Source organism: Rhea americana, unplaced genomic scaffold (assembly GCF_003343005.1).
Source record: "Rhea americana isolate MKP2758 unplaced genomic scaffold, rheAme1 scaffold_19, whole genome shotgun sequence".
Taxonomy (NCBI): Eukaryota; Metazoa; Chordata; class Aves; order Rheiformes; family Rheidae; genus Rhea; species Rhea americana.
Genome location: NW_028186038.1, coordinates 1,760,947 through 1,787,804, shown reverse-complemented (window position 1 = coordinate 1,787,804; position 26,858 = coordinate 1,760,947). Strand labels below are relative to the sequence as shown.

The 26,858-nt window shown below is 36.3% G+C and overlaps 1 protein-coding gene across 1 annotated transcript in view; it reads left to right on the top strand.

Annotated features, from left to right (window-relative positions):
* The window catches only part of CACNA2D3 (calcium voltage-gated channel auxiliary subunit alpha2delta 3), a 452,513-nt gene that overhangs the window by 183,438 nt on the left and 242,217 nt on the right, over positions 1 to 26,858 (top strand). Inside the window, exons 6-9 of the mRNA XM_085302579.1 lie at positions 7,798 to 7,929; positions 9,627 to 9,687; positions 9,785 to 9,935; positions 16,896 to 16,970. Of these exons, the coding sequence (XP_085158705.1) occupies positions 7,798 to 7,929; positions 9,627 to 9,687; positions 9,785 to 9,935; positions 16,896 to 16,970 (419 nt within the window). The remainder of the gene's footprint in view (positions 1 to 7,797; positions 7,930 to 9,626; positions 9,688 to 9,784; positions 9,936 to 16,895; positions 16,971 to 26,858) is intronic.

Sequence of the window (26,858 nt, the reverse complement as noted above, 5' to 3'; positions counted from 1 at the left end):
TTCTTGCAGCAGAAACCAGTACTGAAGCTAGGCATTATTTATTTAATGTGTCTGTTTGCAAAAAAAATACTAATTATTCTGTTTTTTCATCAGCAATAGAAATAAATTGCACCCAAGCAGGTTTTTACTTTTAATAAAGGCACCATTGTCGTGTCCCCAAAGCAGTTGCCTTTGTCTTACTCAAAATTCAAATAAATTCAGTCACTTTAAACAAACAGGGTGTCCTTCTTCCTACCTTTATCCTCTGCATTTTGAATCTGGAAAAACATTGATTTTGAGGATTTCTTTTTGCTCTCTTCCTTTTTTGTGTAACCATTCTGTAACCGCCACCCCCCCCCAAAAAAAAAAATAAAATAAAACCTCTGAGCTTGTCCAAATATATATAATGCAAAAAAATTTATTGGTATTATATGCATAACTATTMTTTGAGAACAGTTATTCCCACTTTCTACCTGTCTGGAGAGAATTTCATGCAGACTTTTCTTAATCAGTGACTTCTGGCATGCAAGCTGTTTCTCATAGTAATATACTTAAAATATGAAAATATATATTGAAAATGAATTATAATTGGTTTGTCCTCTTTTAGAGTGCTAACTTTCCTTTCTTGTGTTTATTTCATTATTTTAATATGAATAAACAGTCAGTATTGGTTACTGACTTAAAATAAAAAAAAGGGAAAACAATCAGGGTAGTTTTCAGTGTGAAATGTATTCGTAAAAAATAATTCTAATGATTCTGTACAGAATTTCTTTTTAATAAGGATTGAATTCATATGCTGGGAATGTATTGGGGAGTTTCATTTGTGTTTTGTTTTATTTAAACATTTTCAAAATATTATTTCCCTTCTGAAATATGTTGAGAAAGCATTCTTAATTTCTGAACTTACTGGTAATTGGCAGAATACTTCTGGGTTTCTGTAAAGCTTCAGGATTGAATTATGCAGAAACATTTGACAAAATGGTTATATGGCAAGTGTAAAAATTGTAGCTTTTGTTTAGCATGGAGCCGAGAAGACTGACATTTATACAAAGAATATATACATCTATCCGCTGCTGTATTTTGTTCATTTTGTCTATTATTTTTAGAGTACAAYAATTATTTGCCTCTCTATCCTGCTGTATAAGCCAGACCCTTCTTGATTTGTCTTGGGTCTGTGTTGTGTGAAGAGAGAAGTCTTGCTCTTCTGGTCAAGTATTAGCACATTGGCTAGAATGTAAACTGTTTCAAAAAGCTGTTTGGCTGACAACCTGCTAAGGCATTTTTACGCCGTCTGTGCTGTGTTTATCTAGGTGTCTTTCTTACAGCTTGGCACTTTTCTAAAGGAGCAAACAGCGCTGAAGAATCCATAACCGATTCYGCGATGTATTCATCCCAAGATGCTCTTGTGCATCTGTTCAGTGTTTCTGTATGTTTTAATGGAAGTTTCAGAGGTTTTGGAGCAGCCGAGTATTTTCATATCAGTGAGGCTTTTTCCAGCCACTCTTGTCTGAGTAGAACTTTGCTTCTCCTGAACTTGTGCAAAGGGTCTCTGCTGCGAGACCAAAGCACTACGCGAGGCTTGGAAAACAATAGGATGTGCAGGGGCCATTGGCTTGTGGGGGTGAGAGGCAATGATATGTCATGCAAACAGATGCCTTTCTCATGATAAAATGTTCCTTTCTAAAGATTCAGATGCTGCCTCCCCCCTGTTGTATGCACCAGGTGTGATGTGGTGGGGAAAATTAGGTCTTTAACATCTCTGTCTCAATATACGGTGTGGGAGACCTTCCTGCACTATATGGTGTCACTGAGTTGTCCTGTTTCTCTAAGTCCAAGTCTCCCTTTAGAATATCAAGAYGATAATAATGGAAATTTATAGTTAGATGTTAATCTACAGGTTTGCATAGGCTTGATTTTTCATGTGTAGTTACTTTTTCTCTTAAAATAGTTTTCAAAAAGATCTGTGAACAGGTCTATTCTTGAGCAATTGTCATAAGTGTGGCTTTATTTCCAAGGCTGTACCTTCTTAGTCATATATCACTGACAGCAGCTGTGCTAAAATTGTCTCTCTTGGTATGGTGTGCATTAAATACTTTATGGCACAGTTGGCTTCATTTAGCAGCAGTGACGTTTGCTTTCTTTTCCTGTAATTCGCAGTATGTTCCACTGGCTTCCTTTGTTGTTCATCATGACACTTTTTGCTCCCCTGCTACTTGCGCAGATTTAGGTTTCCTGGTTGCTGATGGCCACAGGTTCCATCCAGCCTGCACAGAAATTTCTTCTTCCCATGTGTCAGTACTGACTCTTTCTTCAAAACTAGTTTTGCTTCTATGACAAATTTGTTGTACATACAGGGTCTCCTTTCARTTGGTTCATTTGTTTTCTCTTTCCTACCTGAAAACCTTTTTCTAGTAYTGGTTTTCCACGTTGTTGTTCCTGTTTCTCAATCATTACCCTGGCATCCTAGAGCTCTGTGGTRTGGTATTAGGATACTTATCTTTCAGTTTTCATAGTCTTCAATTAGTATCCTGAAACAAGTGTGGAGATAAATAGTATAATTTTCCTAAAAATACAAAAGTATCCTGTTATTTGTGATGACATCAATTATGGTGTGATTCTCTTTTTGGATTAGTAGGTTTTGACTTGAGCTGGTAGYGATAGGTGTAGTTGCCCTGTATCCTTGGCTACTGGGGAAGAGTTAGATCTATTTGAAGCAGCATTTGCAGTTCTTCCTTGGATGGCCAGGACTGAAGCCTCTGACTTCTGCCCCAGCTCATCCCACGATTCAAGAAAGCCGCCTTTCTTCATAGATCTGGCTCAAATCCTGTTTCCAGAGCTTTGCTTCAGCCTCTTGACAGATCTGCCCTTAAACTGGTTGCTTTTAGCTGTTATAGCTGAGAAGTTAGGCAGGGTCAAATTGGGTCAGGGGCTGAATGGGTGACCTCCAAGGTACGCTGACTTGCTGTAGGAGATCTTTTATAATTCATTAGGTGGCAAGCTATTTTCAGCATCAGGGCTGAGTCTCTATCCCAGAATGGTGTTAGTGAGGACTTCACAGCTGTAATTCTGGCTTTCAAATGAACTAAAGCTGAGTTCCAGACTTCCTTGAGATTCAGACCACCTTGTTCACTTAAAAAGAAAAAAGCAAACGAAAAAAMCACCCAAAAACCCAACCATCATGAAACTCAGGCTAAAAATAAATGCGTTTGGCTATACTCCAGTTCTTCTGCTGCAACTTCAAAGGAGAAGGGGAATGCTATTAGTGCAACATTGGATGCTGAAACTGCCTTCTACTGAACCTCCGCATGATGAGGCACTTGAAGTCTTTGCCACTCCACATACGTGCAAGGAGGGAGTGTGATTCGTGACATTGGTGAATGGCTCTCAGCACATGAAGCAAAACAGACAAACATCTTTTTGTGTGTACAGATGGCCAGATGCTTTGATCTGGGAGCTGATGCATCCGCRTTACCAAAGGGAGGAAAAGAGAGAAGAAAGCAAAGGCAGTTGCCAAAATTGGCAACCAGCCCCAGCTCTTGAAAACGCTGGACCACCCTGAAAAGCATTCATATTAGTGTTGAGGGGTATAATTATTAGATTGTTGGTGCATGTCCCAGCAAAGTATGTGATTTTGTTATTCTTAAAATATGACCAGACTAAATATGTTGTCAGTGCCATCAAAACTAAGCTAATATTGTTGCCATCTTTGTGCCAAAAGGCTGCTAGATTTTGTGTTTCTTTCCCGCGCGTGGTCCTATAGGCTGTGCTGAAACTGCTTTGCTGCATGACGTTACTGGTCTGCAATGCTGGGGGCTGCCAGTGAGGTCAGCTATTGCAAGAAGGAACACCCTTTTGGATGTCTGCATCTTTGACAGATTTCCAGGAGAAAATAATAATTATATTGCATTTGCAATATAATAGAGGAAAAAGCCCTTAGTATGGCTCGTAACACTTTTTCTTGRTAATAAAGCAGATTATGGGGAAAAAGGAGAAGTATCTTGCATTTCCTTCACAGTCACTGAATTCTTCAGTAAATATTCTCCCTTTCTGATAAAGGTTAGTGGAATAATTAGAAGACAGAATGCATTATTAATATATAAATATTAGTTTCTTAAGTCTTATCTTTCTTTAGCTGTTTTTGTGGTTTCTGTGAATTAAAACGCTTTTCATTCCAGTGTTAGCCTTTGCCATGCTGTTGTACGTCTTTCAGTCTGCAAATCTTTGTCGAATCTTCAGCCCTGTTTCTTAGGGTCAGCAGGATCTGTGACAGAAACTTAATTGCTATGTGCATTTATACTGTTCTTTGGCAATTATATTTCAGATTCCTGTCAGTGTACCTGTTTGTCTGAGGGCTGGTTTTATACTAAATATCAGTAAAAACCAGATAGCGTCTACACAAACAGCATTGGAACAAAATCCTATATAATTGCAAACCAGCTCATCTAGAAGGCAGAGGAAAAAGAATATTTCAATTATATTTTTAATTAACTGTTATTGTCAGGAAGCAGAAGCAGAAACAGAAACTGTTTCAAGAATTGTGGCAGAAGCTATTCATGCTTACTGTGTTTGAATCAGACTCATAACATCACACTAACAATTTTACATTTATATTAAGTTTTAATCTTTTTTTCCTTTGTTTCTCCCTGCTCAAATAGCCAAATATTCACAAGCATTTCTTTAGTTGCTATTGAAATGTCACTGTTTTGGGGATGTAGGTGACATCCACTGGCAATATAAAAATTTAAGAATGCTGTTTCTGAATAAAGTAGTGGGAGACAATTCAGGCAAAATRTAATTGCTAAAATTGGAAGTTGGCCAGAACGGCAAGTTTAACGTATCTCTTATTAGAAGATGAGCCTCCAGATTTTTATTTAGGATTATCAGTCAGGAACTTGGTTGCATTTAGGATGACATATGTGGACAGAGTTGCATCCACATAACAATCATTATCAAATATACAGTGAGGAGCAGGGCTTTGAGATCCTTCTGCCTAAAGATATAGAAGCTAAGACACCCAGTTTCCACCTGTAGGCTATAGGCCTTYGGCTTGATACTGTGGATTTATTTTTTCCACTTCATTTTCCTTTGTTCAGTGTAGTAAGGATGTGACTGAATGTGACCTAATTTGCCTTTTCATAAAAATGGTTGATGCACAAAATGTAGTTTACAGGTCACTCTTGCCATGCTGTGAAAATTACAGCTGGCCTAATAGATACACAGGGCGAAGGAAGGTAATAAATTGTCACCAGGATTCATTTTAAAGGAACCTGTCTCATCATAGATTGCATTTTAATTGTGCCCTCTAATTTAAAACGCCCTGCTTAATGCTCCTTTCAGTTATAAATTCCTATTAGTTTCAGTCAGTGGATTAATGCTTTAAGTGATCAGCATTTGGATGATTAGCGGTGTCAACATAATGCAGARTATAGGCTCAAACTATCGTGTTCAGAAAAAATTTTCCTTGTTGTCTTTCTGTAGAGTTCTCTCATGCATRGTACAGATATATAAACACATTAAGTGGATGTTCAGAGATGAGCTAATAAAAGTAATTCACTGCTGTAGAGGCATGGATTTTCATGTACATTCTTTGAAAAAGTGCCTGCATGTAAGGTTTTTTTTTTAAATATATAATATATTTTTCAAATGCCAGTGGAAGTGTTTCACATTCAGTATTAGAGCTTAACAGCCTGGATAGCTAAAGTTGTCTCATGATCTTATGGAGCTGGAGCGAATGTAGAATTGAAAGGATGATATCCTTGCCTGGGGAGACTCTGCACAGATGAGTGGTACCACAAGACAGATTCAGTAAGAACATTAAAAATTAGCCTCTGAGGGAGCCAGGATAAAAACTATTTGATGAACTGATACTAGAAAAAAAAATCGAGGTGCCATGCGCAGTCTTGGAATGAGATCTGAATGTAAGTTGCTAAGAAACACTGTAGTTTATTTTAAATATATATTAAGATGGAATTATTCCATTTATGACCAGCTTGGCTTTTCACTAATACTGACGGTGTACCAAGAACTYATTGTCCTGTAGGGGCAGAGGACGGTCCTTTGCTTGTCCTCTAATGAAACCTTTCTGGACAAACTTCCAAGAGAATAAGAAAACCCACTGGAATATATTGCTGTTTTTCAAATATGAATTAAACTTTCCATCATCTTATCTCAGTACTGTAATGCTGACCCAGTAATACCGCTGTTCTTTTTAGAGATTCAGATTTTCCATTAAAACCTGTATAATGGAGCAGAACCACAATGTCAGTGGTTGAACTAGTCCTGGAAAGTTTGAATGGACCAAGAATGTGGTTGTGAGGCTGGTGCTTCGCTTTGSGTCTCTAATGACTAAACGCTGAACGACTGATCCTCACTAGTCGATATTTTGAGGGGGCTGAAATGGGAGCATATTTCTACAAACTCGTGTCACAGGACAGTTGCTCTTGTCAGTTGATTTGTGATGTCTAAGCTGCAGCTTGTTACTGGAGTAACTGTGAACCTGGCCAGGCGAGACTGGCGTTGTACCATCAGGCTAGTGATGCTGCTTTGTTTGATATGCATCTAACTGGACGGATTTTAAATGTTTATTTCATTTTCTAGAGAAACAAGTAACTGCGCTAGACATGTTTTAAAAACAAAATCTGTTTTGTTGACCTAGCTTTTTCAGCAGCCCTGCAATGTGAACTCAAATATTTAGATGAAGCAACGTTCAGAGATGTATATCTGAGACATTTCCCTTTTTCTTCTGTTTTTCTTGATGAATGTAAAGAAAGATAACAATTCAYCTTTTTTCCACTCCGCTAAATTTGCATTCTAAGTGATCTGAAATCAATTCAGTGCCATTCTTTTAAAAGTTAATGGAAGCATTATTTCAAGTGCTTGAATGAATATTAGGGCATAGACACGTATGCAGTCTTTTACAAATGAAGTAATACAGCTGTGATCTTAGTTTTGTTTTTCCTTTCTGTACTTCTGACTTCATGTATAGGTTGGATTGGGAATATAGACTATCTTAATTGCTTCTCATCTATCCATCTGCATTTGGTATCATAATCTGAGATTGACTAACTCTCTTTTTAGCTGTGTTAGCTTATTTCTCGTTCACCACCATCGGACTAAGCTGGCATTCTGCAGCGTAAAACCATACCTGGGCAGGCTGGGCTTTTAGGAACTGCTAGGTGGAGGTATTCTGATGCATTAAACAGAGATAGTTTATTCTCAACAGCAAGGTTTACTTTCTGCTCCCTTCCATATGGGAGTCGGACGTGGTAAGAGATCGTTGTTGTGAAATTTTGGCCCAGTGTTTTCCAGATAAGTGTGATTTGCTGTACGTTTATCTAATTAAATTTTGTAGATTTTGTGTTTGGATGTTCATCAAATATAATGAAAATGGTTCTATCAGCTTGAAGGATGAAGGGAAGGAAAAAAAAAAAAAAAAAAAGACAGACAATATGTATACAATGTTGCCGTGAGATATTTCAAAGATTTAGGGAAGGTAAACTGAAATAAGTAAAAATCTGCTATTATGATGATTCATTTATATTCTCCTGAGCGAAGTGATACAGTAATTCCAAATAAAAGGGCTAATGAGCAATTATAACTCTTATCTACAAAGTGTGCTTTGTATCTCTTCTCTATTTTTAATCTTACTTTAATTGTGTAACTGTATAATTTATTTTGAATCACTTAATTGACAATAAAACCAAAAGATGATTTGCAACAGTTTGCAGTAGGTACATTTTTGGATACTGAATAAGCTGAAGATGATTGGGTTCAAGGGATCCTATGAAGTAAAATCACTTTTCTCTATTTTTTTCCCAGATCCAGCCATTGTWAATGGAGTTTATTGGTCTGAATCCTTAAATAAGGTGTTTGTTGATAATTTTGATCGTGACCCTTCTCTCATTTGGCAGTACTTTGGAAGTGCAAAAGGATTTTTCAGGCAATACCCAGGTAAGAAGAACAAAAGTTCCCAAGAAGCAATAAACAATGCTATGGCTGCAAGTTTCCACTGAGTGTTGTCATGAATTATGACTTTCACTAATATTTGCAGATTTAATTTTGTTTTATCTAGTTTTCAGAAAAAGCGATTTCTAATCAAGATTTTCAATATTTTGATTTTTTTTTCCTACCAATTTTTGTTTGGAAGAAAGGCCCCAAGATGTTACTCTTCTGTTATTTTATTTAGAGATTTAGGTTTTCTGTTCTATGTGTTCTTTATATGAAAACCAAAAATGAAAAACAGGAAGGTAATACATAAATGTAAATGACTACAGAGATTCAGATAGTGCTGTTAATTTTGCTTTTTCAATGCAAATGCAATATATTATATTTGGAATGTAAATCTCACTTGGGCAGAATTGAAGTGAGGTGATTTTGCTATTTCTTGTGATGACTTTGCTAAGTGAGGTGGTTTTGGTATTAACAGCCACTGGTTCTAGCAATTGGTTCTTGTATACCTCACATAAGTACATGAGTGTAGCTGCTAGAATCAATACACCAAAATAAAAAATGAGATTTTGGTAGCAACTATGAARGTAAAAGGTTTTTCAGTACTGAAAGTATACTTACTGACCATGTTAAAATCTGATGCTGCACCACGTAAGATATTACATAATTTCATAGGATTTAAATTTTTAATTACAATTAATTTTAAATTAAAAAAGGTATGTTGACGTGGCAGATAATCCAACATTGTAACTAGAAGAAAATAAAAAACATAAATTTGAAGCGGTTGAATTATTCAATATTTGTGCTAAGTGCATGCAATTACTTCATGCCCATTATATCTGTGCTAACTTAAATACTAAATTTGTCAGCTCATAATTGCCTCATACATAGCACTTAATGAAGCACAGTCTCTATTCATCTGTCTTGGAGACAAGGTAAACTCTAATTCACAATGCAGTCAACAACCAGTAAAATTCATATGCGTTGTCAGATATGGGTAGCTGAAGTTAAGACTACTTTTCACTATGTGTCCATTGTTAGAAAGACGGATCGGTTTTCATGAGGGTAGATTTATTTTCCCTTAAAATTCTGCAACATTACTTAGAGGTCCTTGGTGATCAGTTCTCTGGCTGTTCCTTGTTGAAAAAAATACAGAAAATGCATGTGTGTGTATACTACATTTACATTAAACATATATTTCTATTTATAAAGCTCGTATTCATGTCTGTCTATATGAAAATAATTTACTCTTGAGAAGGGGCTGCAGGGAGGGAGGACAAAAGTTTAGAGCCTTCATACAGTGCTCAACTTTGATAATGTGCCTTATTGATACATAGAACAGCACTTACAAAATTAACTGTAACTTATTGTTCAATTTCTAAATTTCCACATAAGTGACCAAGAAGTCAAGTTTCCACAAGTGACCAAGTGGTTCTACTTTAGTGACACACAGTGCTGTGGTCAGCAAGGTAGGCTTGAAGAGGCTTTCACCTTACAGCAGACTAAAAAGGACTGAGAAACAATATTTTTCCAACATTAGCACAGTATGGTTGGTGACATGGTGTGTTACAATAATGTTGCCTATTCAGTTGCTTAAGTATGAAACTCCTTTAAATGCTACTCTACCCCRATACCTCAGATAAATTTTAAACTGTGCAAATTGTTCTAACTTTGATCTTTTTCCTCTTTTTGCTAAACAGGAATTAAATGGGAACCTGATGAGAATGGAGTCATTGCATTTGACTGCAGAAATAGAAAATGGTAGGTAATAAACAACTATCAATGCTTTTTAAGAAATAYGGAAGGGAGAAAAGTTCATTTTTTACATGAACAATGTGCATTTTGCCTTTTGTTTTAGGTACATTCAGGCAGCTACTTCYCCAAAAGATGTGGTCATTTTAGTTGATGTTAGTGGCAGTATGAAAGGTCTTCGCTTGACTATTGCTAAGCAGACAGTATCATCTATTTTGGACACCCTTGGAGATGATGACTTCTTCAATATAATTGCTGTGAGTGTCTCAGGACTCTTCCTTGATCTTTTTAATTCCACTTTTTGTTGCTCTCTCTCATGTTTTACATTACACAATACACTTGAAAATATTGTAGGGAGGTGATGGATATAAGAAGACATCCAACTGGACATATACTGTGATTTGCAGTGCAACCTTGTTCAGGTAGCAATGTTTTCAGAGTGTTTTTCTAGGAATTGCAATCTGAAATCCTTTAAACAAACTGTCCTGAGTCTGAGAGTTGTAAATAATAGTTCTCTGGTTGTAAGTTTGCCCAAGTTTTCTGTGTTACTTTATTTTTTTAACCTTGAGATTTTTCTTTTATTTTTATTTTCCTGGCAACTTCTGCAAATTATAGAACAATTAATATGTAAAAATTGGTAGAATCGGATATTAGCTCTTGCTGAAGTTTGTGTAGAATTGGRTACTGCCTCAGCTTTCACGCTTTTCTCAGGATGAGTCTAAGATGGATGCATATACGTAGCTGACTGAGTTTTGAGGTGTGCTATAAGCTTACAGAAAGAAGCTATAAAGCAAGTTAAGAAAACTAAGAATCTACTGTGTGCTGTCATCTTATGGATCCATTGTGAATCTCTCACTTTTACAACTAACAGTCACGTTTTTCCTTGTGCTTATAACGCAACATTGAATATTACATAATTTACATGTCACTCTCCAAAAGTGTTATTCAGTGATCTATAAATTTCATGCGAAAAATGGGGGCTGGGGCTTAGCTCTAAAGACACATTCAGGGTAAATGTTGAAGTTCTAGGATATTTTTTTTTCCATATTGATTCTATAATGTGACTTTTTTTTCCCCCCCAAATAACAGAATGGGGACTGTGAAGTTGTGTCAAGAGGTTTTACCAGCGCTTACTAACACTGACAAATTAGATAATTAAGAGTCGTTCCTGTTAGTTGTATGTGGCAGTTAGTTTTCCATGGTACAAGTACTTTTTTTGACTGTGTGACCAGAGGTTAGTTTTACAGTGCTTAAGCACGATGGGATTGATCAAGTAGGTGAGGATGTCTTTGACAAATCCCAAACTGGTATCACAACTGTTATTTGATTGGGAGCGCTTGATGATTTTGTGTGTGTGTGTGTGTATATTTGTTGAAGTTCTTTTGCTAATACGCTATCCTATATATAAATCCTAAAAATGTCTTCAAACTTGAATATAAGGAGGATTTTGGCCTTATTTTGGTACAAAGAAGTGCCCTTTTTATAGTAAAATAGATGACCCTAGCAAAAAGAATGCAGATCTTTGATTTTGTATGGAGAATTTTATATATTTATATACATATATATACATATATGCTTGAAGTATCCAAGTATATCTTTTRTGTTAATCTTGAATTGCTTATTATATAATTACCAGAAACTTATGTAATAGGATGGCATAATTACTTTGTGTATCAAAAAAAAGTTTATCATCCTTCAACAAAATTGTAAATAACTTAAGTTTTCTGAGTAGYGAAAATGTGCCAACTAATTAACTACTAAGAAAGCTGAACATCTGTATTCAGTGGGTAATGATCGTGCTTGCAAGTTGTTGTGATAGTTACTGTAAATGATTCAGGAAGAAAAAGCAATGTTTTTTCTTAACTGAAATTGTTACTTTGGGAAAGCCAAAAGGCTCATCTCCAGTGAAGAATGYAGAAGTGTATGCGGCAAAGTATTCAGAGTTGTATAGGAATAGTAAGAAATGTAGTGGTATACTGAATATTAATATTTCAGTTCCAAAAAATGTAAGTAACTAAATGTTACTTTTTCGATTTAAATCTATGTTTACTCAAATATCTCTTTGTTTTCGCCTTTCCTGGGCTCAGCTTAAGCTGAGCACCTCTCCTCCCTAACTCAAGTCACAGCTGCCGTCCCCTCTGGGGTGTCCCTGCCTGCCGTGGATGACCCCATGGCCACCATCCCCTCCAGGGCATCCCTGCCCGCCGTGGGCAGGCGCGGTGCTCTCAGATGTGTCCCGTCAGCATTGACCTCCCTCTCCCACCAGCGCATCTCCAGCTGCAGTTCCAGCAGCAGCAGCATGACTTCGGCCCCAGCAAAGCAGCGCTGCTACTTGTTTCTTTCCTAAGTCCATATAGGTTTTATCTGYGGTCAAGCATTTGTAAACAGAAGTTTTGTTATTTAAACAAAGCCTGGTGATGGGAAGGTTTAGAGCATGGTCTTGTTGAAGGCAGGATGCACATTATGTGGGGAAATGGGGCAGGAATTAGGAGTCAGATGTATTAAGGATTTTTTTCTATTTTGAGTTTTCTGTAAGAGGGAGAACCCCAAAGCATGCCTGCATTTTGAGGAAAAAGAGCCAAGGAAGAAAATACAGGGAGAACAGTGATGAAACATGTGAGCGAGGATTTATGGATGAGTAAGAGACAGGATAAAGCACGTGGAAAAGGGTACACAAACATGAGAAATTTTGTGGCAAGAAGAGCACTTTTAAGGTAGTCAAAAGAGCAGATGAGATTAGAGGAAGACAACCTATTTGATGAGTTATCTCTTGAAAGAGACCAGTTTACTAAAAAAAAATTGTTGGGGTTCATAAATTAGAGAATAGAGCAGAATCATGGGAATAGCAATGAGTTGCCTTGTAGAAGGCAATTAGCTGGCAAAGATGACACTAATACACCTACAGTGGAGGTGGGGGGGGTCCTTCAGTACCCAAGGACAGAGGTGAGCCGAGGTCTGACTGAAAAGCAGCTGTGCAAAATTTGTGGTCATCAGCTTTGTTGTTAGCTTTTTGTTGTCCCTTTACAATATCTCCCAGTACAGAAAGTTTTTAAAGCTTTCCAAGTTACTTTTCAAGTCGTTATACATTTCAGTATTCCATGCAAAATGAAGCGGAAGATTCTCATTAAAGGTAATGGGAGTTATGGTCACTACACCCTAACATAAAAAATTCAATTAATAATTACAAATATGCAGTAGGATTGCAAAAAAGCCCACTAGCRCTATACTGGCTGGGTCCTTTCATATTCATTAGGTCCATTTCATCCTTTACTAATATTCTTCTAAGTATATTTGTGTGCATATGTAACAGAAAAGTATTCAGTGCAGGTCTTTCCAGAGAATAGACATCAAAAGATAATGTTAAAAATTGTTTTAGCTTTCATGGGTAGGTTGTTGCAAAATCTATCTGAAATTGATGGAGTAGATGATTGAATTAGAAAAAAAAATGTTGAAATACTGGAGTGATTTTGTACCGTCTGTGTTAAAATTTGAGGTCAGCTCACTGGTGTGTGAACAGAGATGTCAGCAACAATGAGAGAAAAGGCATACTTTTCCAATTCACTTTGAAGTATAACTCCAAGTCATGCATTAAATTAACAATATTATCATAAAAAGAGTGCTAATTTTTCCCAATGCTGATTTTTTAAATGCTTTTACAATAATGTAAACTCTACATTAAATGAATAAAATATTAACTGAACTGAGATTGTTAAATCAATTTTAATGCTTCAGTCACACCGTTTTAGCAAAATTGATTAGAAGACTATTATTTGTTAATTCAAAGCACAGTGTTATATTTTTCATTTGTGGAATTTTCTATTATAAACGGTTTCTGCATAAGCRCTTTTTTAAACCCTTGCATTCATCCAAAATAGATCACGGATAACTTGTTTTTCAGCCCGCCCMATTAATCCGATCCTGCGTGGTAGTGCCGACGTGTAGGCTGACCAACTGTAAATCTCCATATGTTTGTTTCAGCCAGTAAGCAATACTTGTGTGCTACTCGTTGAGCACAGTAAAATTAGAAGAACTTTAGAAATACAAATTTCTGTGGTCCTTCTTTTGGCTTGTCTTCACTATTGAGTCTTAGTTTGGGATGTGCTCGATTTCTGAGTGTGCCTAATATAGTGTGAAGTCTTTTATCTGTTTATTGTTCCACACCAAAAGGTGAATTTAATTTGTTTCTGCGGACCTTAAGCTCCAGAGTGCTTAAATCTAACAAAGAAAAAATATGAAAAATGTAGAGATAAATGCAAAACTACTTGCTTAGCTGTGCTGGAAACATACATATCTCACGACATTTTTTCAGGATCCAGGTAGTATCTGATTATGCAATAAAGTCAGCAGCCCTCTACAAAATTATATGGTACCAACTTGGCAGCTCAAATTTTGGTCCACGTATTTTAGTTTGTGCTGTACTGCGAAGAACTAACTAGCATGGCAAAATAATGTGAACTAAAAAAACAGGTAAATGTATATAAGTAAATAAAWTAATAAGAAAATACATCTTGCCAAATGCTTAAATTACAAAACAGATGAAAGTAGACGGAGGTCCTGGAAGAGGAGCTCAGAAGGGGTGATAGTTGTTTTTTCTTCTCTCCTCCCCGCTTCAGCCAAGGGGGGGCTCTTCTACAGCTATTTTAACTACCTCAGTTAGTGCTTCGCTGCCAGCCCAAGCGTAATGCGCAGAGGTGCCGTATGCCGGCGTTTGGGGGGTGGAACCAAGTAACAGTAGGAAACATGAAAACACAATGTAACGCAGGAGTCTTGAGAAGCAGGATGTCTTTTACTCGGGTGCCTTAATTTTGTAATGGAAAACCTGAAAGGAAGGCATCACTAGTAGCACTGCAAAACACCCTGTGGGAAGGACGAAGCGATCCGAAGCACAAGCTGGGCCTTTCCTAGAAGCGCCAGGTGTGCCAGCTCCGTGGCTGTGGGGATAGCGTGGTTGGCATGAGTTATCCAAGACAGTGCTGAAAAGGAACTTTACAGAAACCTAGCAGAGTGAAATTATGCTACTTAGATGCAAACTGTGATAAGAGTAGGAAATTTTCATCTGCGTGCTAGTGGTGATAGGCATGGAAAAAAAATCCTACTGCTGCAACATTTGGAAATTCTCATTTTGCTTGCATAAATGAGATATGGGAAACAGATCATGACTGAGAGACAGGCATATTCTAATATTTTTATATGCTGACTAATTACAGACCATGTGTTTACTGTCATATAAAGACAAATATGTTAACAAGTCTCTACTGATGGCTACAGAAATCAAGCTAAAGAACCCAGGCTTAGCCAAAAAGTGTATTGATAAAAGACTATATCGAAAAAATGGTGTGCAGAAGTAGCAAGTTAGTGATTAGGGCCCTGTGAGCCAGCATCTGTTACAGGTTTTTAGTTTTTGTTTGTAATGGAAAAGAAGATGATCTTGACTGTGGCCTCTAACACGAGGTGCTGTGAAGATTTAGCGTTATTATTTTGCAGTGGCTGTCAGGAAATAGATTGGAAAGCAGTCTGAAGAGGGAAACTGCAGGGGAAAGCACATCATTTATCCGATCAATAAAACGCTGTGACACTGCACACAGGACATTCCCAGTGACTTGCAAGTGTTCCAGATGCCATCGTCTTGTTTTTTCATATGACCTTTGGAGCAGTAGGCATGTCCTCRGGCACTCATATTTTGGATTAACATTAATTGGAATAAAATAATTAGGGAAGCATGCAGATCTGCTGCAGAAATGATGTGTAAATAACCTTGTAGCATATGRTTTTTTAATGCACCAATTACTATGTTGATGCTGATGTCAATACTCTACCTATCCAGCTGTAGTAAGTAGAATTACTAGGGATTTGTATTTCTTCATAACTGAGGATCGAGCCTGGCACAACGCCTCAAGAATAACTTGATACAGTTCAAATTAAATACTCTTCCCTATACAACAATAATTATGTAATWATTATGTAATTAATGAGTGTTGGTGCATACTGCACTGTTCACATGAATGATGATGACAGATGTCCAATGTGGAACAGGTTGCAGGGGTCTGAGGTTAAACATCTGTGCAGAGAAAGGAGTTGTGTTATACTGAAGAGAGAGTAGGACAAATTCAGAGCTGCAGGCGACGGGAACAACATGAACTTGCAATGACAAAGAGCCTTGTGTAAGAAGCATTTTGCAATGARTCACTGTAAAGCTCTTTTATTCCCACTGAGATGGAGGAAGGATGGAGTGAATGCATATATTAAWTATATGAAATGCTTTCCCTGATTATTTTTGGCTGAACTTGTCGTCTTTTGTTGTCTGCTATGGCTGTCCCAGTTCACTTACGGCCTATGAAAGGGTGAAACCAAGTAGGACCTAGATGCAAAAGCCCCACRCTTTAACCTGTGATAGCTTTTAGGGTAGATCAAATAAATAAAAAGAAGAAAGAAGTAGTAATGTAAAACTGAATCTTGTAATACTATTGCAGACTTTTATTTTGAAGGCAATTATCTATTAATCTGTCCTGTGTTGAAAGGTTTAAAAGATCTAAGTAATCAAGTCTCATTCCTAGAAGCGGTTTAGGCACCCATGAGTCTGTAAGATCTACTCACTGCAGGTGAAGCTCAGGTTCTTCAAGTGCTTCTGACAGTGAGACTTGGCTAAGTTACTTAAGCTTGCAAGATAACCAGGGAGTACTTTAAAGATGTGTCACAGCTTCATGACTTACTGTCTAACGAGCTACTTTGACTGCAATTCTAACTGTTGTCAAACATTTCCAGGGTTGATTCAAGCTCGCACACTCTTTAACCTATTTAACCTATTTAATGCTATTAACATCCCAAAATATATTAGCCATTGCCTCAAATATTTGTCATTTTTTTTAATATAACAAAGAAATAGGAGTTGTGACTGTGATGCATCAAACCCAAATTCTTAATGCTMTCCAGATGTCAACCTGAAGGATGTTTTTGTGGGCTAACATATACAGTACCTGCTATCCCCACCTGCATGCTGGCATCCATTCAACTGAATGCTACTTTTWAAAAGTTTCAACCTCTTAAACATTAAGTTATGTAAAAGAAAAAATTCTATGACCAATTTTAAAAAATGAATTGAATCCTACTGTTTTTGTTTTATGGACATGTTTTACTTTAGCTCTAAMTCATAAAATTAAATTGTATGTTTCAAAGCTTTTAATTAATGTTTTCATCATATTTTTGATTTCTCTCTACAGTATAATGAAGAACTTCACTATGTAGAGCCGTGTCTGAATGGAACATTAGTTCAAGCAGACAGAGCCAACAAAGAGGTAAGGAAAGGAAGTAACAAAACAAAAGAGAAATAGAATGCCGTGCGTAACAGTGTACTATAAATGTCTTTCCTTAATAAAATTAATTTTGTTATTAGAATTTATTAAAGTAATTGTTCTCCTTAAGCCATTTCAAAGGTGTCTTATGTGACTCAGCAGGAAGAAAAAGACACATTCGCCTAGTTAATTTGATTGAATAAACTTAATGAAAAGATACAGAAATCACTGCAAATATACTGTTAATAAAATTTAGTAATTGTTTTTCAAAGTTTAATACTTTAGTTGCTTTAAATTAAACTATCATTCTGTTAACAAAAATTGCACAGGAAGAGATGGCATTCTGAAGTAACGCTAACCCTGAAACTGAAACAAAATCTTGAAACAAATGAAAATAAATATAATGTGTGTTAACCAGCAATTTCACCATTCCAAACTAATGTGTCAAAATKATAATGTATTTTCTGAAGGAAGTTTTAAAAAGATTGTACAAATGAGTTAAATCCTGTGGTCATTTTTCAGAAAAAAATTACACTTATTTGGTTGAAAGGTTTATTTGAGGGGAGCCTGCAGTATGAATCCTTATCTTTGATTTATTGCCTGCCATCTAAATGCCGTTGCTCTGTACAGGCAATACTGCATCACACTTTTTAGAAGGGAAAGGTAAGATTACTTATACCAAATAAAAATTGAGAACATTTTGATAAATAAGGTAAGTGAAAAGTCCTTAAAACAGGTGAAATTTAGCCTATGCTTTTTTCWAGTCAGTAGAAGAAGGGAAATTAAAAAAGGCAGTGAGGAAGAGAGAGACAGATAGGATTCCCGTCAGATTAGTCAAATAGGACAGAAGAAGTTACTGATGGTTACTCATCMTCTGAAATACAGTATTCTTGGGCTTATCTCTCTGTCTCTGTCTCTCTCCCYTTTTTTATGCACATCTAGAACTAGAAGTAACTTGCATATTTTGCATAACCTGTGATGAAGATGAGGGAAAAGAATAGGAACATAAGTATATTGAGGGAAGGAAATAGAGCCATGCGGAAGAACACAAATGTTATCTGTATGATATAAACCCACGGTTTATGTGTAATATACTATTATTAAATCTATTTGATATCTTTCAAATCTCTAAGCCAACAGAATAATACCTTTATAATGATTATATGAAGCATGCTACATCTATGATACTTCTCAATTTAATTTACTGAATGAGTTGATAGGATTTATTAAGAACTTTTGCAGAATTCCTTTAAAAATGCTATTTCAATTTGACAACTTTTCAAATGGTTTTTTGGAAGGAAACATTTGATGATACCATAGTAAAATATCAGACCATATTTATAGCTTTGTAATCTGCATTTCGTTTTAATTATTTTTGAGAGTTAACAAGTTGCTTGTGTCAAATGTGGTTAAAATAAATTAYGAAAAATTATTGAAAGCTTAATGCTACATTATTTCATTATGTACTTATTAATTAGTAATTGATGCTAGAGTAATCAGGCCRCTGAATAGCCTTCAAATTAATATAAACATATTTTCATAATACAAAATGGGGCTGGATACACAGCTGATGGTTCGTGATTGAAAATAGTGTATTGAACTCAAGAATCCTAAAGATGTCTGACAGAAATACTGATGATAAAGATAATGCATCTATTAGAATATGCTTAAAAAGTTGGAAAAAAATAGATTATGGTAAGTAGCCATATATTTAGAACAATGTAGGGCTAATAATTTGGTGAGAATTTTGTTAAAAAGAAACAAATTTTCCATTGGTAARGGAGTATAGAAACCTAGAAATGATGTATTAAATGAATATAGTTAATTCAGCAAACATCTGCCAGGCATTACTGTGTCACACAGGTTGATTTAAATATATATGTTTTTGCAGTGTCCACAGATCTACTATAATTATTTTGTCAGATCTGTCTARCAGTGAGAAACTTGTAGAACATTTAATAGGAAAAGTGGATATTTCTTCAATTAATTGCTCGTATTCTAATTTTTGATGGCGGGGACAGTATAGATGCTTAGCATAACAGTGCAATGGAATAGTGCACTTAAATATCACGGCCTAGCTTAATCACTAAGAACATTCTAGGTCTTACAGTGTTATAGCAAAAGTAGTATTTTCCTTCAAAAATACATTTGCTTAGGGTAGTAATGTTAACAGTTATGTAGTAGGGATCAGTATATGGGTGATGCAGAGAAGCAGACAGGTTAACAATAGAGGTGGTACGAAAAACTGACATGTATCTCATAGTATTGAAAGAAGATTCCAAAATAAAAGCTCAGCTTTTCTCTTGTCAGATCTCATATGATTCCTTATGATGGTGGAAGATGAAATGAAAATTRAGAAGTGACTAGAGTAAAAAGAAACCCCTGGAAAAAATGAGATAGTTTTGTTAAGCACTGRATTTATCTCTCCCTCTGCTGAAATATCTTTTCTTTCTTGTAGACTGAAAGCCTGTTAAAACAAGCTACATTTATTATTACAGAATTTTTCCCTGGTCAAGCTTTCTCTCTTCTTAAAAGTGGCTTATCCATTTATCCTCGACCTTGCTTATGGCAGGAGAGGGCAAAAATATTTAGCTGTTTTGGAACTACGCATCAGAATTCGATCATTTGGGCTGATACTTTCATTTTCTGTAGGTCCAGCAGACTTACTGGACTTCTTTGATCTTTCTTCTGTACAACTGATGAGTGTCCGTTCCAGTGTCAGATAAAAGTGGATGAAATTTAAGTTTTCTCAACCAGTCTTAYAAAATAAATAACCTTTTGCATGTTCATTGCACTTAAGAGTTGTTCCTTTTGTTTATTAAATGATAAAAAAGAAACAAGAAAAATACCACAATGAACACTGTAATATGTATTTTTTTTTCAGTAGCTATTACTATATTATCATGAGTCACTGTATTGACAAAGCAGGGCAGATGGTAGACTGGCAGTGTTTTATAATATATCCATATATGCTGTTGTTTCGGTTTATATGCCTGATTTTTTGGAAATCTGACATAGGCCTGAAAAAGTAGCTGTCTRCTCTTTCCAGAAATTTATATTCTTAATCTTTTAGTATCAAATATTGTTATCAATTGGATGGGAGCAAGTATTAGCAAACTAATACTCTATAGTGCCAAAAGAAATATGAATGGTTTAAGTTACCTTAGAAAATATTTTATTAAGATAGAAAATATGTATTCCCATATGCTAAAGTGAAACAGAAGCAATGAGAAGCTGCTATAGGAGTATTTGATATTGCTCTATTTTTCTCCTATGTGAGAAGAGGAAATGTATGTTGCTGATTGCAGGGTCTGAATTTTTAACAATTATTTTGGCATTTTCAGTTATTTTTTRTTGCTATATAAATGAAATAGGTCAGGGGGGTTTTTGGAGAAATTTTTTTTGTTGGAAGCAAGCATTAAACCAAATTTACCAAGCTATTAATTTACTCAGCATAAATTTTAATTTTTGCCACTTGGACAGTATATATTTTCACATATATTCACATATAATATGTGAATACTAGCATTAAAAAAGATAGTAGCTCCCTTTTCCCCCAGATTCTTGGTGACTGCCTCTTGCTAGGTTCACTGCACCGTATCACGTGTAGCAAATAAACTCACTATTTAGAATCAGAGATAGSGAATTACTTTGAGATATCTGAGTGGGGCTTTTTATCTCATGGTTGAAAGTAGCTGTTTCAACAACTCAAAAGAAATTTCTTTCAAAGGATCAAGTACACCAGACTGTATCTGTCTTGAAAGTATTTATTGAATAACTATTTTATGCTCTCTGTGGAAGGCTCAAATGGATTCAGATGGAAACTTCCTACTCTGAGGGAGTCGCTTAAACATGCTAAGTGTCTGTTTGGTCAACGTTTTCCTTTACTCCAAGCTCTAAAAAAGAACCAGAAAAAATAGTGTCTAGAGTTTTGTTCTCCTTATCCCTTGCACTTTATTCACGGTGAGTTAAGGGGGAAAGCAGCTGCTCAGCAGAAGAGAGGACTCAACTCTGCTAACTTGGGGCAAATGGGCCGTGGCTGGGTTGGGGGGCTGGACGGGGGCAGGGGGGAGATGGGACTGCCCCGTTGGTGGGGAGGGCTGAGCGTGGGGACTGCTCCTGCTTGCAGGGTTGCCCTGTGCCAGCGCAGATGCTGCCCTGCTCCTGGCCTCCTGCACAGGAGTGGTGGTGGCCAGCCCGGCTTTCCAAGGTGTGGGATGCAAGAAAAACGGTTTAACCTGCCACCAACAGCCTTGGGCAGACGGGCTACACCCAGAGCGTAGTCTGCTCCACCACCTCCCTAGGTAAGAGGAAGCCTGGGAGCATCTTCAGGGCGTGGAGCCGTAAGGATGTTTTCAGTAGARCTACAGGAGAATGTTTCAGAGCCTGGGAAACCAGGACTTCCTAAGGGTCCTGATGCCAAATATTTAATGGCATCTGCTGGCTCATCCTTTCCTGTTCAGGGATGGGGTGTAGTGCTCAGGGCTTTTAACAGGTTTCCAGGGAGCCAGACTTTCAGAAAATATAGTCAGTCTTGGAACAAGAAAACTATCATTTTTTYTTCTTTTTTGTCTTCACATTTTCTCAGTGAACCAGCCTCATTCTTTTTTTCTTTTTCTTTTTTTCCCCTCCACAACGTCCCTACTTTTTTTTTTTCTTTCCCTGAAATGGTACAATGARATGAATTTCCAGAATGTGTCAATATGGAAAAAAAATGATTTTTTTTTCTTCTTGATGTGATTAAGACTGTGCTTGATTAGCATAGAAATAATTTCAGAAATGTTTCATTATCCTTAAGACAAGTTTTACAAATTTAGAATTTAGAGTTATTTCTGAACAAGGGCTCCAAAATATATAGGTCTAGTGGAGTGCTGCTGGCCTTTAAATTTCTTGTGGACCACTGTGACTTTATCTTCTGTCTTTATTGAAAACATTATTGGAAACACTATTTCCACACATCCACTGTAGACCACTCACCGTGCTTTTCTGAACTACTGTGGAAACTACTTGCATAAGAGAAATCCAGTCCCATTAAAGTACAGAGAAGCAATCAAAGCACTGTAGCACTCTTATACTGACCCTGTGGTGACAACATGCTCTACCTTGAGTAATGTAGCTCAATTTTCTCTTCAAAGTGTCAGGAAAATTTTTGTAAAGCCCACATTTATTTTTCCATTTTTATCTCTCTGTTATTTAGGCGGGAAAGAGGGCCTGACACTAAGTAAATCTGTACAAAGTGCATACAGCATATAGAGCAAGGAAGGTGCGTTTATCTTTGAGTCACAACCCAGCATCGTTGTTGGAGCTGCACTTACTTCTTCTGTAATGTGTAATCTCTGTTTTGATTGCATCTTTTCTTAAATTATGTCTTATGACCCTTTCATTATAGTTGATGTCTTGGGTCTCTTTTCCCACAGCCATGTTAGCAAAGGAGTGAAAAGTTAAGTATACTTGTTGGTTTAGATGTTGTAGGAGCCCAAATTAGTAGAGGATTCTAGATTCCACGTTGTTATGTTGAGTGAGGAGAGCAATCAGACTGAAAAGAAAACATAGCATGAAGAAGATAGTTCTTCCGTCTTTGCAACTTTAAGCTTAACCAAATGCATGTATTGAAGAGTAASAGTKTTTTCATCATAGTTGGCATAGTGCAAAGCTGGAATAATTGTTTTTCTGACAAGAAAGTAATTTTCTATATTGTTATCACACCTGTTAGGGTTACTTGATCAAGATCACTCCTTGATTAAAATATTAATAAATATCTGTCCAGTGCATTACAGTCCAGATTTTTAAAGGACATTAAATATGTTTAATATAACTAAGCATTTAAACATTCAATATATTCATGCATTTTTATTGTGGAAATGGAGTGATGGTTGGAGGAAATGCAGATTTTCAGTCCTGAATCTGCAACATGTTTGCCAGGTAACRTATTTTCCTTAAAGATAGAGTTAAGGATACATTGAAACAACTGATTTTTCCAGGCATCTAACCTACTCCCTGACAGCTTCAAGAACAGCAAAGTAATGCAGCATTGATTTGTTAATCTTCACCTAACAACATTATTTTTTAATGTAGCAACAAACTCCAAGGAGGAGATAATGGTTTAAAATGTTTAGGAATATCCACTCATTTTGATCAAGCTTTTTTTTTTCTTTTGCAGAGTTGACTGTGCAAAAGCTCAGGTTATTATTGTTTTTCAAGAAGTGTGGATCTAACTGAACCTTGAATTTCTGTCAGATATAACTTCTAAAAGCATACTTTTTTTTTAGAAACCTGGTCAAATCAAATCAGATTTTATAATATGTAGAAAAGGTAAACGTGTAACTTCAGTTATGATAGTGATGTGAATAGTGTTAATATATGCACCATATATTTTACTAGGATGAAAGCCAGGTATCTCAGTCCTAAGCTTCTTCAAAGGATCGTATTTCTGCTTTCATTTTTTTTACGGTATAAGAATACAGTAATTTTTGTTAGAAAAATTATAACTTGTAGGTGATACAGCAGGCATCAACAAGCATCCAATCCTTTCTAAAATTTTTTGTGATCTAGCATTTGTCATAAAAATTTTTATGTTTGCACACACCTGCCTTCTGAGGCTCACTGTGGATTTGTGGAGAAATATTCCCAGGATCTTGTAAACTATCTATAATTTACAAAACTTGCTTCATGTTTAGTTTATCACAAAGATTAAATCTCTAATTACATTGAGTAGCATAAATGAGGTTGAAATGAATCTGTGATCCTAAATGTGGTTTAGTAATGTAAAATATGAAATGTATATTTGAATTGTACCAGACTAATTCATAATTTGGCATTAGCATTAAACAGCTGCTGCCTTGAAGTGTATCAATTTGCTATACACAAATTTAAAAAAGAGTGGGAAATACTTCAGACACTATTCTGTCACCGTCTGCACTTTCTCCACAAATTACAAACATGTGGAACTGCCTATTTTAATACTAGTTATCTCGGGCCAAGAGGTTTTCATCTTTGAGAAACTCCATGTTACAATTTACCTACCCCAAAGGAATCAGATGACAATCTGATTTARTGTAACTCCAGATTTAAAGTAACAATATTACAATATACATTCCTTTTTTATATGTTTTTTCAATGTATTATATATGAATTGAGGACATTACTCTGTAAATGTTTCCAGATGAAATATATCATCTTATAGATGCACAGATAGGCACAATAACTCTAAATAGAGAACTTACCCTTGTGTAAATTAGAATGACAAAAATAGACAAGAAGTAGTATATAATAACTTCCAATGAGCTTTTATTTTTGTATGTAATTACCAGAAATTAAATAAGCAGAAGACTGATTCAACAATGAAGCTGACTAGAATTGCCAAAAGGCGGTTGATAAATATAAATTTTGCATACTGAATCATGTTTAAGCAAATTATTTAAGTATATATTTATCTTTCTCTGTCAAACCCCCCATTTACATTGCTTCACTGTAAAAAAAAAAAAAAAAAAAAAAAAAAAAAAAAAAAAAAAAAGGAAAAAACACACAATTTCTATGGATTTTTTTTTTTTTTGGCTAGCCCTTATAGATGCTCAAAACTTCCCTGCTAGTCTCAAGACCACTAAAATATGGTCTTAAGTTTTCTCTTGCAGCCGCAGGCAACTAACTGGTTAGCCAGAGTTTGTTTTTCATCTGAATGTATTGAATCTCGAGCTCTTTGTTCAGCTTACCGGCTTCTGGCTTTCCATATTCTGTRTCTGCTTTTCTGGATAAACTGTAGTTCCCCAGCACAGCGTGCTAGGGAACACAAGTGGTTGGATACAATGATAATCATCACCAGCAAGCTAACCTGTAATTGCCCTGGCAATGAATGTTTAATAGGAAGATGCTTAAATGCATTTTACAGATGTGATTGCAGATTTATCAGCTGTTAGTACATGTGGGTAAACTTCTCTGTGACATATCAGTAAACACCACTCTCCCACCTCACACGTACACCTCCTGATTGTCTTTTTATTGGTTCATATCCTGATGTAGTTTGTCCTCACAGATCTGATAAATCTTTGCCAAGTATGTCTCAGGAACATTAGGAGTTACAGCACACATGGTTGAGCATGGGAACTAGTACTGTTGGTAGGAGACAGTTGCGCTAAAGCTGACTGAGAMGTCTATTAGACCCCACTAACAATATGTTTTTCTGTTGGGAGCTCACCTCGTCAAGCAATTGATAGTGAATATCATATTTCACTGATATGCTTGTACCGAGCTGTTGCATATATCAACTGTGACCTGTTACTTCCCTCCAGAATCAGWGGAAAATGCTTTATTCGTGTATGTTTAGAGTTAAATCTGTGGTCCTGTAAGCTCATCTAGTTTGGGTATTCCTATTTATGGTAAATGGTATTATGGTGATGGTATTATTTTTGGTAATCTCAATTAAACTAGAATAAATAAAATGTAAAGGAGACYGGGGCTGCTGTGTGCTACTGTTGTTATACCAACAGGTAACTCGCAACATCGTTGTTTATAATGAAAGTGCTAGAGACTGTACAAATGGGAAGTTAAGCATAACTCAATCAATGAATTCAGAAATCCTAAAATTGGGGTGAGGTGGGAGATGGGGGCAAAGAAGGTGTTTTAGCTAGGTAAATAGGAAGATAAGAGATGGGGACTTCCTTGGGTCAGATGTTTACAACTGTAAACCCACCACTGGTGTGCTTCAATCTTGTCATTGGCATAGAAATATGATGTCAAGGTTTTCAGGTCTTCCAGAACCAAGGATCTGCTGTTGTTAGCCATAACAATATTTGGGGACATATACCTGTGAGGCTTCTGGTTGTGTCCTCGTGTTAGGAGGCATTGAAACAGCTTGTGAAGTTTTGTGGGCCATGTGGCAATTAAAATTTTAGCATGTTTTTGTGGTTAGCTTTTGTTGTGATGCTATGGGAAAACCTATCAGTGAAACTCTCCGAAAGTCTACTGTGCAAAAAGGACCAAAACAGGAAAGCCAGGTATCAGGAATTATGTTAGCTGACAACTTGTCTGCTCTCTCTTCTGAAACTCAGTTCTCTACTTTAGTATATCACTAATTGCTTTTGGGTGTGTTTGCCAAGCTGTCAAATGAAGATGGCAGGACTTTACCTGGAAAAGGTAAAGAGACAGAACTTTCTCTTTACCTCTCGACTCCTCTTGAAAAGGGTAAAACCTTCAAGGTTGACAAGTATCATCGTATTATCGTAACAGACAACAAAAATTACCCTGACTGTAGTGCGGACACAGAATTCTTTTTGTTTTGTTTGGAGTGTGACTAGATTCTGTTTACTTCCCTCTTCTAGAAATCTGTCGTCTTACTGACACTTTGGATACCAGTCAGTTTGTATAATATTGAAGAGGAAGCCTTCTGAAGCTGCTAGAACAGCCCAGTCTGTAAGATGGAGACTGATACAAAGAAGTACCACAAAATTTCTTAAAATTTTCTTCCAAATCAGTAAATCATCCCTCAGTTTTCCTATGTGCTAGATTAATTAGTTTGTCATTCTGGCTGCAAAGCTGGGAGCTTCAGCCAAGAAAGAAAAAATCACAGTGGTGACCCAGCATGCAAAATGAATTTGGCCAATTAAAGATTATAGCTGCTACATGGTAACATTCTGCACATCTGAATGTTTCTGGTCCTTCTTTTCCATAGAAACTGTAGTAAGCGGGTTATGGTATCTATTTCAGTGCAGAAATAAGGTCAGCTATGTGAAAGCCCTTTGGCCTTTGTTTCAGATGTAAGACCTTTTAAATTGTCTGCAAGACCTGAAATTAGGAAAGGGCCATCAGATTCTCACCTGTATTCAGTTAGCCTCCTCCACCTCCCTAATTCTTCTATTTAATGTGTTTTGTGTGATGTAACTCAAATGTYCTGAATCA